This window comes from Microcebus murinus, chromosome 12 (genome assembly GCF_040939455.1).
Source record: "Microcebus murinus isolate Inina chromosome 12, M.murinus_Inina_mat1.0, whole genome shotgun sequence".
NCBI classification, from domain to species: Eukaryota; Metazoa; Chordata; class Mammalia; order Primates; family Cheirogaleidae; genus Microcebus; species Microcebus murinus.
Genome location: NC_134115.1, coordinates 74671249 through 74686258, shown reverse-complemented (window position 1 = coordinate 74686258; position 15010 = coordinate 74671249). Strand labels below are relative to the sequence as shown.

The 15010-nt window shown below is 52.3% G+C and overlaps 1 protein-coding gene across 11 annotated transcripts in view; it reads right to left on the bottom strand.

Moving 5' to 3' along the window:
• ZNF618 (zinc finger protein 618) overlaps positions 1–15010 on the bottom strand; it is a 171384-nt gene that overhangs the window by 12733 nt on the left and 143641 nt on the right. For 3 of the 11 annotated variants that reach the window (XM_012768852.3, XM_076008971.1, XM_012768855.2), the window contains 4 exons: positions 8386–8625; positions 4761–4844; positions 2684–2728; positions 1515–1592 (listed from right to left, as the gene is read on the bottom strand). In XM_012768852.3, coding sequence (XP_012624306.2) covers positions 1515–1592; positions 2684–2728; positions 4761–4844; positions 8386–8625 — 447 coding nt within the window. The remainder of the gene's footprint in view (positions 1–1514; positions 1593–2683; positions 2729–4760; positions 4845–8385; positions 8626–15010) is intronic. The other 8 variants (XM_076008970.1, XM_076008972.1, XM_012768858.2 and 5 more) reach the window with 5 other exon arrangements.

Sequence of the window (15010 nt, the reverse complement as noted above, 5' to 3'; positions counted from 1 at the left end):
TCGGAGGAGGAACACAGGAGGCTGGGCTATGGGAGTCTCAGGACCAAGAGATATGTCCAGGCTGTGGTCCCCAAGCAGCCTCCCACTGCTGCCACTAGCGTGGGGCTGCTGGCTCCCCACAGGGTCAAGTCCAAATGCCTTGAGCTGTCATTCAAGGCCTTCCCTGGTGAGGGATGGATGATGACAAAGGCAAGAGGGAGGCAGGAGACATGGGAAGCTTGGTGTGAGGAGGGCAGCTGGAGACCTGGAGGTCTTGGAGAGACGGAGACAAGAGTCATTTCTAATGCCTCTAGAAGGTTACCCTGAGGGAGGGACAGCTAATTTCCCTTTGTGGAGTGTCTTGGTGTCCCTGGGCAGTGGCTCTGGACAGACTTCTGTCTATGGATTCTGGCTGTCCGTGTGACTAATTCTTGCCACTGGAATTTAAGCATCTATGACATGTGTCACTTGTGCTCTGAAGCAGCAAAGCACTGTGGCTTCCCCACAGTTTCAATCCCCACCCACCAGAGAGAGGGGACTCCGAGGAGCTGGGTGTGGGTGGAGCCACAAGAAGGAAGAAGCCTGGATCCCTGAATCACCATGTGGAAGCCACCCAAATAGGTCGCTTGCTAGACTGTAACGTGAGTGAGAAATAAATGGCTTGTACATTAATCCACTGAGAATTGAGGATTATTTGTTTTAACAAATAGTGTCTCCCTGATCAAAACAGACATACCAGGAGGTGGGTCCTGCTGTGACAAAAACCCCAAACTGGAGGTGTGGTTTAGAGGCTGGGCGGGACGCAGTGAGGGAGCTGATGCTGCAGGCTGCAGAGATGGACACCCGGGTCACGCGTGGGGAATCACTCAGTAAAAACGTCGCCCGGGTGGCACACGACGGAGCCCGCGGCTGCAGAGAAGTGGTTCTCAAAGTGCGGACCCCAGAGCAGCAGCATCAGCACTGCCCGACAACTCGTAAACCCAAAACCTAGCCCCCCACACCCCAGACCTCAGAGTGGGGCCTCGGAATCTGTGAAGCCCTCCTGGGGGTTCTGACGTGTGCTCAAGCTTAAGGACACCTGCTTTGGAGGCCATGGAGTGTTGCGATGGACGAGGCTGTTCTGAGACGGGCCATGTCCCTCGAGCCGCACAGCTCCACTTCCACCTTCTGCCTCTGCTCACCTTGATCTCAAACACATTCCATTTCTACCTGGATATCTCTTTTCCAAGTTAGCTCCCAGCTGGCCTTTAGGACCAAGCCCAGGAGCCACCCAGTCCAGGAAGCCTTCTTTAATCAACTTTGTTCCCACTCTGTGCTCCCACAGGGACTGTGCTGCGCCCAGGGCAAAGACCACCCTATGACAAAGACTGCCTGGCTGGAGCTCCCTGAGGGCAGGCTCCATGTCCTGTGACCACTTTCCGGGAGCCAGTGGCCTTCCCCAGGGGCCTCAGGCCAGGCTGGCGTCTCTTCCACTTGCAGGAACTGGGGAAAGGAGGGGACAGGAGCGGCATCCCCAGTGCACGCCGGGCCCTTACCTGCATGGGACTGCATGTGCTCCAACAGGTTGTTGTAGAACTGGAACTGGATCCCGCAGGCGCCGCAGGTGTAGGGTTCTGCGGGGGGAACCGAGGAAGTCGCATGAGGGGCAGACCCAACGCGGACGCCCTTCTGCTGGGCCGCAGGCAGCGCTGCAAGTAGGAGCCCAAACACACACTGGGTCCCTGTGCTCAGGGCTCTGGGTCTAGCCTGTCTGCTTCCCTGCTCACTAGACCCCTGAGGGAGAGGCCGGGGAGGAAGGAGCGATGGAGAGAGGAAGTCGTGCAGAGAGAGACCATCTAACTCAATCGAGTGGGCATCTATTGAGTGCTTACTGTGTGCCAGCTGCTGTTCTGGGCACCGGAGATGGGGGCAGGGGGACAAAAGACCGAGAGCTGGTCAGGACAGGGACTGAGTCTCATTTGCATCACAGCCCAGGTCTCTGCCTGTGGAGCCACACGGAGGTCACCATTTGCCGAGTAAACACAAGAACAAATGAATGAATAAGTGAATGAATGAATGAAAGCCAAGGTAACAGACACGAGGGCAGAGGAGAGAGGAAACAAGCAGCAAGAGAGAAGGGGAAGGAGTGGAGAAGGCTGCAGAAAGGGAGGAGGGATGGGGACCGGGCGGGGAAAGGGAACAGGAGAGGAGGGCGGGTGGGAGGGGAGAAGGCAGGTGGGAGGGGAGAAGGCAGGTGTGGAGGGGAGCGAGGGTGCACACGGACCCTAGCCTTCTCTCCGCTCCCAGGACTCACACCTGGCAGAGAAGAGGGCAGAGAAGAGGAAGGAAGAAGAAAAAGCCAGAGGGGTGGGAAGCAGAGTGAGGGAACGGAGGGAAGAGGAGAGCTGAGACGGGGCTCGGGAGAGGTGTCCTGAGGCTGCCGGGGACCATGACTGGGAAGGCCCGAGTTCCTGCAGGGGCTGGGGGTGGCTCTCTGCCTGCCAGGGGTCTGCCCCTCCTTGTGCAAACTCCTCCACCCGCCCAGGGCTGGGCCCTCCGCCTGCCTCTAACAGCTGCTGGGTGTGCCCGGGAGGGCGGGGCCGGGGGCTCGCTGCACACAGCCCAGGTCAGACGCTCTGGGGCGGTTCTGGTTGCATGTGGCCGGCTTAGTTCATTCCCTGCCCTGCCTCGCCCTCTCCAGCCCCCCAACGGGACCACCACTTACTCTGTAGGAGAGGGAAAGGGTTGGAAATCAGGGGACTTGCAGTTTCTGCAAAAGAGAAACAGTTTAGCTAAGTCTCTTCCAGTTCTGCTGTCCTGTGATGATCGTTACAATTTTCATTCTTAACCAGGGAGCCAGATGGGGCTCTCAGAAGAGGGGAGCAGCTGAGGGGCAGCTCACCGTCTGGGCTGAGGCCGGGGGAGGCTGGACGTGGAGGCCACGTCCTTCAGAGAATCCTAGTTTTCCCCTGGGTGCTGGGGATACCAGGCAGGGCTGTCCTTCTAGGACACCCCAACTCTGCACAGCAAGGCCACAGGGAAAGTGGTGACAGATGCCCACATGTGGCAGCTCACTGCAGGACAGGGAGCTGGAAGCTGCTTCTGGGTTCTGGCAGCAGGACGGGAGTGTTTCGTGCCAAACGCCAGAGCAGGTGGGGAGGAGGGCTGTGCTTTTGAGGCCTCCTGCTCGCTGGCCTCTCCCCTTCGCTTCCTGGCACTGCTGGAGGTTGGCGAGGCCCAGATGGACCAGACAGGGAATCCCGGCTCCACCACTTACGACCTGGGGAGCCTGGGACAACAATCGACCTCTCCTGAGCCTCAGTTTCCTCATCCGAAAAGTGGGGATCACAGTAACACTGACCTCCACGGGGCTGTGGTAAGGATGGAGACAGATAAGACACACAGAGCTCTGAACACACGCCAGGCACATAGTAAGCGCTCAATAAATGGTGGCTGCCGGCAGCAGTACTCGTACCCCTGTTCCCGATTGTGATTGTCAGCTCTGGTGGCGGGAGGCGCACAGGGGGTGCAGCATGGCTTGGCTGGGGGCACAGGGCACACCCGGGGACCTCGGTTCCAGGCCCGGCATTGCTACTTATTCCTGCGTGGCCCTGGGCAAGTCACTCCATCCCTCTGAGGCCCGTCTCTTGGAGAGGTTATGTGGTTACATCATTTAAAATCTCACCCTCTTCCACAGGGCAGTCATCAAATCACTTGGCTTACTTAAAAACAAATACAACAAAAAACCCAACAATAACCACCAAAAACACACACCCCTGACCTCAGAGTGTGGAATCTGTTCTGGGCACTTGCTAGATGTTTGTGAGCACCGTGGGGCCATGTGTGTTCTCCGAGCCGCTTCACAGCAGAGCAGAAATGAAGACACTGGCCTCAGTCACCAGCTAGTAAGTGGTAGAGCTGGGGTTCAAACGGGCCCAGAGCCCAAAGGTGGGCTCCTCCTGCTGGGCAGACGCCTCCACGCTAAAGTCTGTGCTCCTGGGTGTCTCATCAAGGCCCTGACAGGGGAGCCTCGTCCGTCACCTGTCTATACCCGGGCAGAGCCTAGCACAATGCCTGGTCCCAGGCTGATGCCCAACAGTGGGTGAATTCGACTTCATCTGTGCAAGAATGTGAGTGGGCGCTTTAATCCAGTGTGACCCCAATGCCAGAACTCCTCTCCTCGCCTGCCCTGGCTCTCACTGTACAGACTGGCTCGCTGTGCCTTTCCTGGACACACCCGCGGCCCTGCCCGGCAGACGCTGGGTCCGGTGGGGAGAGCGGCCCTCTGCTGCTGTTCTAGAGGCTCGCGGGCTCGGCCGAGGTCCTGCACGCGGCAGCCATCAGGGGGCGCCAAACACCACCGGGAACCTCGGCGGACGCACTGGAGTGGCAGGCGCTGGAAGGGAACCTTTGTTCTAATGGCCCCAGGTCCAAAGCAGGCCCTCTGGCTTAGTTGGAGCTCTCTCAACTGCTCCCCCTTTGCCTCTCCGGGAAAGAAACTAGCTGAGACGTTTACCTTAAAAACACGGCAATGGCTCTCTTAGGCCCAGCCATCTGGGGCCGGCTGAGCTGATGCTGCAGGCCAGGGGGAGAGGGCAGCTCCTCTCTCCACGGGAGACAGGGGAGCCACAGTCCCGTGATGCTCGAGGCCCCTCCCTCTAATCCCCAGCCCCCAGCCTCCTCCCAGCAAGATCCGCTGCGTGCCGCCAAGACCCCAGCCCGCAGAGGGCCTGTGCTGCTGCCCGGCGGGGCGGGCGGAGGTGGCAGTGGCCGCAGGAGATGGCGGCCGTGGGCACACTCACCGCTGGAGTTCTGCGAGCTGCTGTTCGTCTCCTCAAAGTGGTTTTGTGCTTTGCCTTCTACTCTGCGACTGAAAGCGCTTTCTGCTGGGTGGGGGACAGGGGAGGGAGGGAGAAAACAGTGGTGACTGGCCGGGTCTCAGGGGAGGGGCATGCAGGAGGTGGCCCCCGGGCTGGGAAGAGTGAGGGTCCTGGGACCCCAAGCCAGACCTCCCTAGCTCGCCAGGCCCACCTGAGTGGCCTGATCCCTTGCCAGGGCCCCAAGAGACCTTCCAGGAGTGCTCAGGAGGTCCAGGGAAGGGGTGGCGGTGGGGTGACCTGCCCAAGAGCACACAGATGAAATCCTGCCAGACAACAGACGGCAGATGGGCCTGGGTCTCCCACATCTGTGACATCGAGTCATCTGGATCTACCACCCACCACTCTTGTCAGGTGCTGTGGCCACAGCCCCCACAAAGGAGCAGGGACAATGACAGCCTGGCTCTGCTGATTCCAGCTCCATCAGCTAGGCGGTCCCTGGTGGCAGGGAGGGCAACCTGGGACAAAAGGCATGACTGGGAGAGTCCGGGGCAGCCAAAGCCCAGGGCAGGTCTGGTCAGAGTTCACTCGTGAAGGGATCGGCTCCCCGAGTGACATCTGGGATGCCTCTGCTGACAATCTGGTACCTTCCAAAGGGGCTCAGCCTCTCCCCGGTGCTCTCTGGAAACCCCCACGATGCAGAGAAAAGGTCCCACCAGGTGGGACACCACGACCACGAATTTAGCACCCCTGCCCCCCCCCCCCACAGAAGGTACTGAGACAGAACACCTTCTTAGCACTGCCGGATGCTGGACAACCCAGGAGATGGAGGCCTTGGAGACTAAGGCACACTGGGGTGTGCGGCTGACCTGCCCCTTTCTTAAGGAGGAACAACTTGCACAAAGACCTGAAAGGCTCTGAGAAGTTCAACTGGAAGGAGACCCATTTGGCATTATTTAACATACCCTTCCCCAATCATAACAGGAGTTCCTACAGAACCCCGTTTTTAAAAATATTAGACTCCATAACATCCCACAAAATTGGTGATCCTGGGAAGCCACTTTGGGAAATGCCACTCATGCCGGTCCACCCTACTGCAGTAGGGAACGTGCTCAGATGCTGGGCGGGGGTTCCAGATGGTTGCAGGGGACGAGGGGGAAGGAAGCCAGAGGCAGCTCCTCCGGGCCCTGCTCAATCCCAGGCCTCCCACCAGTAACAGGGCCTCCTTCCCGCAGAGGCTGTTGCTCACTTCACAAGGACGACCCTCCCTTCAGAACGTGTCTGTAAAATGCCACTGAGGGCCTCAAGACGGCATCTGTAAACTGGCAAAGAAAGCTCAGTTCTCCACCTGGGCCCCCGCAGTAGGGGGAGTGAGGAGGGAGGGCTCTGTGTACTGAGCACCTACTATGTGCCAGGCACCGGTTCAGATACTTTACACGTCCATGTTCTCCCTTAATCCTCCCAAGAGCCCTAGGAGGGCTATGTTGTCATTCCCATTTCACAGATGAAAAAATAGGAAAGAGTGAGATTATCAAGTTCCTGGGGCTGGATGTGTTGCTAACCCTCTAAGATAGCAGACTAAGGCTTCGTTCTTGGGGCAGACGCTGCCTTTTTAAAAAGGTCTGGGGTATGGAAGTGACTCCCTTCTCCATCCTAATCCTTGTGTACAAATGGGACACTGGTACCCATCTACAGAGGATTTCTGCTCTGATCCACGCGTTGGCAGCACAACTGAGGATGCAAACTCTTAAATTAGTCTCCGCTGCTCAGGTGATAGTGCAAACTGTCAACGGCGTTCCCTGCCACAAGCGCCTTTGGCTGAAAACCAACGTGCGGGACCAGAGGTGAGGTCCCACGCACCGGAATGTTCATGAACACACAAAGAGCCACTCATTCCAGGACAATGAGGGCAGTGACAGCTTCTACCCCCAGCATGCACCATCTCATATGCCCTGCAGGTTCCTGCTCCCAACCTGGTGCTCTCTGACCTGCCCAGATGGGACCCCCACCACGCACGTCTTCCCAGGCACAGGGAACAGCCCGAGGCATGCCCCATAGCTCGCTGGGTGCTCACCTTGGAGACGCCAAGGTTCCAGACCTGCCACATACCACACCAGCCCCTGCAATTTCTCTGCAGAAACTGCAGACATAAAAACTCCTGGCCACAAAGCACAAGACTAAAAGCAAGATCCAAAAGCCATGACTCCATTATTTAGTTGAGCCAATATTTACCACCAATGACACCGTCCTGACCAGTCTGTTTCTAACTTAATTTTTGACTACTGTTGCAAAAGCACAACGGTTACTGAAGTTTCTCAACAGAGTACCTAAAAAAACCATTACCTTCAAGGCTGATTAACTACTATCCTTTTGGGAGATCTAAGCACAATAAGCACATCTTCAAAGAACCACACTATTACCCAAAATTAGGCCCCTGAAATAAAGAGTAAAGGCAAACACAGCTAGCCACTCAGCTTGGTCATTAGTCCCTAGATGAACCAAGCGGTTCCTTTACCTGAGTTCTCAGCTTGATTGTTTATATATTCAAGAAGTGGCTTTGGTCTCCTGAGGGCAAACCGAAAGGCTCACAGTCCCAGAAGCACCAACCAGCACTCCACCCTACAACCCACACATCGCAGGCGGGTGGCCTGAGACTTGTTCCACCCAAGTACGAATCTAAGGATTCCTGACAGCTGCTGCTCAGCACAGCGTGTCTGTCTGATCAGGTTTCCCAGAGGAAATGACTGCTGGGAACTTCCTACTGTCTGTTCACTCTGCTGGAGCCACAGCCCTTTGCTACGTGGACTTGGAAAATGCTGAAGCCGGCAGCCACCAGTTTCCTGCTGGTTCTATCCCTCATGGAGGGGTTTCACGGGTAGTACTAGGTAGGGGAAGGCCAAGAAACCAAGGCTCGAGGTCAGCCATAACCATCCTGTTTCGTGGAGAGCAGATCCTTGTTGAAGTGAGATTTTTGTTCGAGTTTTCTGAAAGGTGGGAGATGCGAACTCATGCCAACAGTCCAGGCAGGGCACATAAATGGATGAACTGGGCTGGATGTAAGACAGACAACAGTGTGATCACAATGAGAAATGACACCTGCCACATGGCCATTGTGTTGGGGAGGCAGTAGGGAGAGGTGGGGACTTTGGAAAAGTGGAGAACACATGCCTTATTAAAGGAGGCAGCCAATTGCGGCCCTTTAGCAAAGTGGGCCCAGGACGGCCAGAGCTGACTTTTCAATCTCAGCTAGAAATCAAAAGTTTTACATAAAATCTAATGTTCAAATGTTAATTAAAAAAAATTTTTTTTTTTTAAACCTTGAGAAGGCCAAATAAAACAGGCCCATTAGGCCATGATTTGGGAAAAAAATATTCCATTACTTAAAAATGTTTGCAAGTACCCTCGTAAACCCCCTCTGATTTATGGGGAGGAAACCTGGCTCAGAGAGGCCAGGTGGCAGCCAGAGCCAGAGCTGGGCCCCAGATCTGTCCCAGAGCACCACGGGACCTCCTGTCTTGCTCTTGCGAGGGAAGAGTGACCCCGGGCACAGCTGTGGCAGGTGGCGAGAACGGGCGTGGAGGAAGCGTGGGGTGACGGAGGCCATTGGTACCTGCAGTTGCCTTGCTTGCTGGAGATCCCGAATTTGGAGTGCGGAACGTCTGGGTTTGGGTGGCTGGAGGGGTGCGGTGTAAGAGGGTGGCGCATCGGACCACGGAGGCCGGAGCTTTTTTCCCCGACTGGTTCGCCTGGGTCTTCGCTGCCACGAAGCGCGGAGACGGGGAGACCTCTGGATGTGAGCACTCAGAGCCGGTGTCCGGGTCGTCCGGCGGCTCCCACCCGGGGGCAGTACCTGAGAGGGTCACGCTCTCAGTCCCCGAGGGCCTTCGGAGCGGCCAGACCGAGTGGCTAATGTGGCCACAGGCCCCACGTTTGAGGCTTGGGACTGGCTCTGCCCAACCTCTTCTCATGCCACAGAGAGCAAGCACTCTCGCTTCCACCCAGGGCCTGAGATCCAGAGCCTTCCCCAGCCTCTCGAGGGAAGCCTGGCCACCAGCTCACACTCAGTCACCTGGAGGCCACTGGCAGCCCACTGGGTAGGTCACTCGTAACCCCTGACCGGCCTAAGAACTCAGCCTGTGACCCATGCCTAGGGCACCTGCATTAGTATCCCAGGCCCAAGTGCATCTTCTAGAATGTTGGCTTAAGCCTCTTTTCCTCCAAAGGCAGGCAGCTCAGAAGTGATGAGAGAGAGCAGACAGGAGGGGCAGGCGGGGTTGATCGGTGGGGTGGGGAAGCACAGGAGAAGGCTCTGTAGCACCGTGTGGGCCCTGACTGGGAACTGCCACCTGCAGGGGACAGTGCTGAACCCAACGGCTGACGCTTTCATCGAGATAAGTGCAGCTGTCCCCCGATGTCTGGGGAAGCCTGGGGCCCTGTCACTCAGGCCCCGTCTCTCTTCCCTGAGTATTATGCAGAAGCTGGGGTCACTGGGAACTGGGGGCTGGCTCTCGAGTGGCTTCCACCTCTGGCGCTCTTGGGTGTAGGTGGGCAGCCTCCTTCATGCTGTCCTGAGCCACCACCAGTGGTGGCAAACCCCTGAACCTGGCCACACTCCCACGACGACAACTAAAGAGGAGGGGGCAGGGGTACCCTCGCTCAGAGATCCCAGGACATATGCAGCTCTCCCCTGGAGGCAGGCACAGGACCAGGCAGCAAGGGGAACGGCACCGCTGGTGCTGCCCAGGGGCTCAGAGACCCCCAGGGGTTAATGACACCTGGGGCACCCTCTTGCCTCAGTACCTGGCCACAGCCGGGGCCTGCCTAGAGCAGCCCTGGGTGCTGCCTCCCTGCCCCTGGGATGCAGGTGGCCCCATGAGCTCCTGGCTCTAGGATGGCATCTGTCCTGGGCATCTAAGACTCCACCCACTGCTTCCAGAACCCAAATGTAAGGCCCGTCCCCACCCCCCCAGCTCTGCCCATCATCCTGGCAGACGGGGAACAGTTCAGGGGCCTTGCCCAAGGTCACACAGGACCACCCTGCCGCTCTTTGATCACTGCCCTGGGGCACTCAGGGAAGCTCCAGGGACTCAGGGCTAGCCCCAGCCCCTTTGGCAGGGCCACCCGCTCTTCCACCCACAGTGGTGGCCGGATGCCAGGAGCTGGGGAGCTCTTCAGTCATGGCGCCTTGAACAAGCCCTCGCTGGCCCTACCCCAGCCCCAGAAGGAAATCCCCATGGCCTGAGTGTGCGGAGGACACAGGTGTCCGTCCCTCTTCCCTTAACTCCCACTCTGGCCTCTCGCGTTCTGATCCAGGCGCTGAGGCCCGGTGGGAAGGACACTTCCCTGTGTTCCTCCCACTCTCGCTCCTCTGTCCAGCCAAGCACTCAGAGGCCCCGGAGTCCAACCAGAAGGACGGCTCGCCTCAGAGTTTCCAGTTTTGTTTTAGCCAGGGAATAAACCTACGCAGTCGTGTTGTGATAGGTGTCCAGAGTCCATCTCCGGTTTCTCTGCTGTCCCCGTGTCGGGCACAGTGTGGCAACCACAGCGAGCGGCTCACTGTGATAGCCATGGACGCCCGTCCCTGCACGGCCGGCCTCGCGGGGGTTTGTGGGAGTCCAGGGAAGCCAGAGAAGCACCCTGAATGGCAGCCTGCTCTCCCAGTGTAAGCGGCTATGGCTGGGGCTTTTTAGAGGTAAGGAAACCAAGGCCCAGAGGTTGATTCTGGCTACAGACATAAGATGTTTGTTTATGGCCACACGGAATGTTAGTGCAGGGATGAGATAGGAGCTTGAGTGTGCCAGCTACTCGGGGACACCTTTGCACAAGGTCACGCATCCCCAAATCCCACTGCTGCCCCGTGGAACTCACCCACACATCCTGGCAACCTGGCACAAGGAACAGAGTTTCTAACAATAGTCCCGGCAAGCTGCTTTCCCTCTGATCCTTTGTCCCCACCCCTGCAGAACGGTTTCTAGGATCCCCTCGGAACCAGACCTTGCCATGGCCTACCATTCCTACTGTGAGAATGCTGGAATTCCTCGGGACAGCGCCCCCTTTTTTCCCTGGGGCAGGGAGCTCAGGGAGCACACGACCTGGGGGTATCACCAGTGCGCTCCAACCCTCCCCAGCCTGGGACTGGCCGCTCACCTCGCCGTCTGACCTCCCACAACACCTGCTTCTCCTCCAAGCTCACAGCCATTGCACATGCTGTTCCTTCGGCCTGGAGCATTCTTCCCTCAAATTTCTGACTGCTGATCCTAAGTATTACACGTAAACATCACTTCACTGGGAAGTCGTCCCCGATACCTCCCCACCTGGCCGTTCATCTCAGTCCCCTCCCGCTTCCCGTCCAAGAACTGACGGGAACCGTCAGTAACAACGCACGCTGAGACCTTTGACGGATGGCTCTTTCCCCATTGGCCTGTGCACTCCGCTCCGTGGGGCAGGAACTCTGCCAGTTCGGCACGCCACGCACTGAGTGCCTGGCAGAGCCCCTGAAACAGTTAGTCCCCAACAGACACCGTGGAATCTGTGACCTGAGGCATGAATGGCCAGCAGAGTAAAACTCAGCACGGCTGAAGTAGAGCACATTGAAGATGGGGCGCACAAGGGACCTAACTGTGCCACGAAGCTACCTGACATAGTATCCTCCCACTGGCCCCAAGGGTGGATGGAGCCAGGGAGGCTCAGAGAGGTATGGGCACCACTTCAGGGTCACAGAGTGGGTCAGGGCTGAGCCAGGATGAATTTCCCAGGCTCCCGGCTCATTTCACTCAACAGTTTGCTCCATCTGGTGACCTCACGTGGAACATTATTAGCACATGAGCACGCTGCAGTTCCTACCTGAGCCATCCCCAAGAAAGAGTCTCACACTGGCTTCCCTTGTAAGAAATAGACATGCGACATTTATACCTAAGTGACAGCTAAAAAGTAACAAAGCACTGTGGTCTTCTCTTTCTGGAAAGCTAAAAATTTAACCAGACCAACAACAAAAAATATTCAGAGAATATAAGGACTCAAGAAAAGTAATCATATAACTAGAGAGGGTGGAGAGACCAGGGAGACAGTCTCCCAGAAAACCTCCACAAGGTAGAGGACAGTGGAAATGCATTCAGAGCTAACAGAATCATGTGCTCACAGGCTGGAGGTGGGAATGAATGGGAGGTGTGACGGCAGAGGAGTCAAACTGGGGAACTCTTCTTGTGGCTTTTCCTCTTTGAAAGAGAACTAGAAACTTACATAATTGGTATAGGACCAGCCCTCCTGCCACAGTCAACTGCAAAGCTGGACAAAGCTGGTGCAGAACTGTGACTCATGAGAAAAGACAAGATGTGAGACCCTTGGTCACTCCAGCTCTCTGGACCAGGGTGGAGAGAGGTGGAGCCCAAAGCATGCCATCCTGCTGAACCAATGAGGCAGTGATGAATGTTCAGGGCTTCTGAGGTGGCTCAAATTTTCAGGGCAAAATAACAAAAAGGAGATAGAATTGTGCAATAAAAAGGAACTTCAGAAATGTGCACAGAGGCCCCCTTGAAGTCTTTGGCTGCATACCAAACTGCATTTGAGTAGAATGAGTTTCTGCAAAGCCTAGCAGGAAACAGCTACTGGAGGGCTGTCAGCTCAGTGAAGATTCAGAGGTCACACAAGACTAAGAGATGTTTTGGAGTTCCCACCTGCCAGAGAGGAAAGACTTGGTGAATACGAATACTTCAGGCATTCAGTTGAGACCCAGAAAGGCCATGCCTTAGAAAAAAATTACTCTCACCCTAGAATAAAAACTATTCTAGACCTGCCTGAACACAGCTTAAAAACCAGCTTTTGAAGTATCAAGCTCATCTGTAAGTGAAATAACTACCTGCCAGAAAAAAACTCGTTTCAAAGGAAGATAACAAAATTCCAGTCAGCAATACAGTATCGGCAACATGTAGCACAGAATGAACAATTATTTTTCAGGTGAAGCGGGAAAACGTGACCAATAATCAAGAGAAAAACCAGTCAACAGAAACATACAGATATGACAGAGATGATGAAACTGGGGGACAAAGACGTTAAAATAGCTGTTATAAGTATGCTCAAAGATTTAAAGAAGAACATGAACATAATAAAGAGAGATCACCTATACTTGATTTCTGGAAAAAAGCAAAAAAAAAAAAAAAAAAATAATAAAGAGAGAAATGAAAGCTATAAAAAGGAACCAAACGTAACTAACAGAGATAAAAAATTTGATAGATGAAATAAAACATTTACTTAATGAATTTGTCTCATAAAGCAGACTGGTCACTACACAAGAAAAGATCAATGAACTTGAAGACAGGGCAATAAAATCTATCCAAACTGAAGCACAAAGGGAAAACAAGGTTGAAAAAAATAAACAGAGCTTCAGTTGATCTGTGAACATTATCACATGTCTAATATATATGCAATTAAAGTCTCAATAGGAAAGAAAAATATTTGAAAAACTATTGGCTGAAAAATTTCTAATTTCAATAACAAATACCAACTCAGAATTCAAGAAGCTCAATGAATCTCTCAAACAGGATAAACACACACAAAAAACTATCTATCATAATCAAATTGCTGAAAACTAGTCATACAGAGAAATATTTTAAAACATCCAGAGGAAAAAGACAAATTAAATACAGGAGAATAATAATCAGAATGATCTCTGACTTTTCATCAGAAACAATACAAGGCAGAAGATAAAGGAATGACATTTTTAAAATGCTGACAGAAAAACTTCTCTGTCTAGAATTCCATATCCAGAGAAAATAACCCTCAACAGGGAAGGTGTAATAAAAACATCTTCAGTTGAGGGAATCTTTTACCAACAAACCTACAATGTAAGAAATGTTAAAGAAAGTTCTTCAGAATAAAGGAAAATAATAGATGGAATTCAGATTTACATGAAGGAAAAATAAAAGCACAGGAAACAGTAAATATGTGAGTAAGTATAAAAGGTATTTTCTCATGTCTTAATTGCTTTAACAAATACTTGACTGTTTTAAGCTAAAAGAGTAACTGTTGTGTTTATAACAGATGTAGGCACAAAAGTAAAAGAAAAGTACAAAGGATAGGAGGGTAGTAAATGGGAATTGTACTGCTGTAAGGCTTTTACATTAATAAACTCTCTAAAGAGAGAGTTTACATTTTACATTATATATGATGTGTCATGATATAAATTCACGGTAAACCGTAATACATTAAGTATGTACATTATAAACCACAGAGTAACCACTATAGAAAAAGAGTTATGGCTAGAAAGCTAAGGGGAAATTTTAAAAAATACATGATTAATACTAAAGAAGACAAGAAAATAAGAAAAAATGAATAATAAGAGCAAAGGGGACCTATAGAAAAAAATACAAGATGGTAAACTTAAATCCAACCATATCAATAAATTATATTAAGTGTAAATGGATTAAACACTTTAATTAAAAGGCAGGGATTGCTAGACTGGATGAAGGAGTAAGAATAAACTAAATGTACACACTTCAAATATAAAGATACAGATAGAGTAAAAGAAAATGATGAAAAGAGCTATACTATGCAACTGCTAGTCCTAAAAAAGCTGTAATAGCTGTAATATCAGATAAAGTAGATTTCAGGACAACAGGTATCACCAAAGATAAAAAAGTGCATTGCTCAATTTCAAAAAGGGTCAACGTATCAAGACATAATGATCCTAAGTGTGTGTACCTAATAACAGAATTTCAAATTACATGAATCAAAAACTGACAGACCAAAGAGGGGAAACAGACAAATCCATAATTATAGTTGAGAATTTTGATGCTTCTCTCTCAGTACTTGACAGGACAAATCAATTTTTTTAAAAAGCATGAAAGAGTACATACAGAGATTTGAACATTATCAACCAACTTAACCTAATTGACATTAACAGGATTCATTTTTTTTCTTTTTGGTCAAGTGGACATGAAACATACAGCAAGAAAGACAATGTAGTAGGTCATATAATATCTCAATAAATCTCAAAGATTGGAAATTATATAGAATATGTTGTATGACCACAATAGAATTAAATTAGACATCAATAACAAAAAAAATCTAGATAATTCCCAAATATTTAGAGATGGAATGCATTTCTAAATAATCCTTCCTACAAAGAAAATTTCAGGCTTGATGGCTTCACTGTTGAATTCTATAGAACATTTAAGTAAAATAACACCACATTCTAAATAAACTTTTCAGAGAATTGAAGAGGAGGGAATACTCTTCTC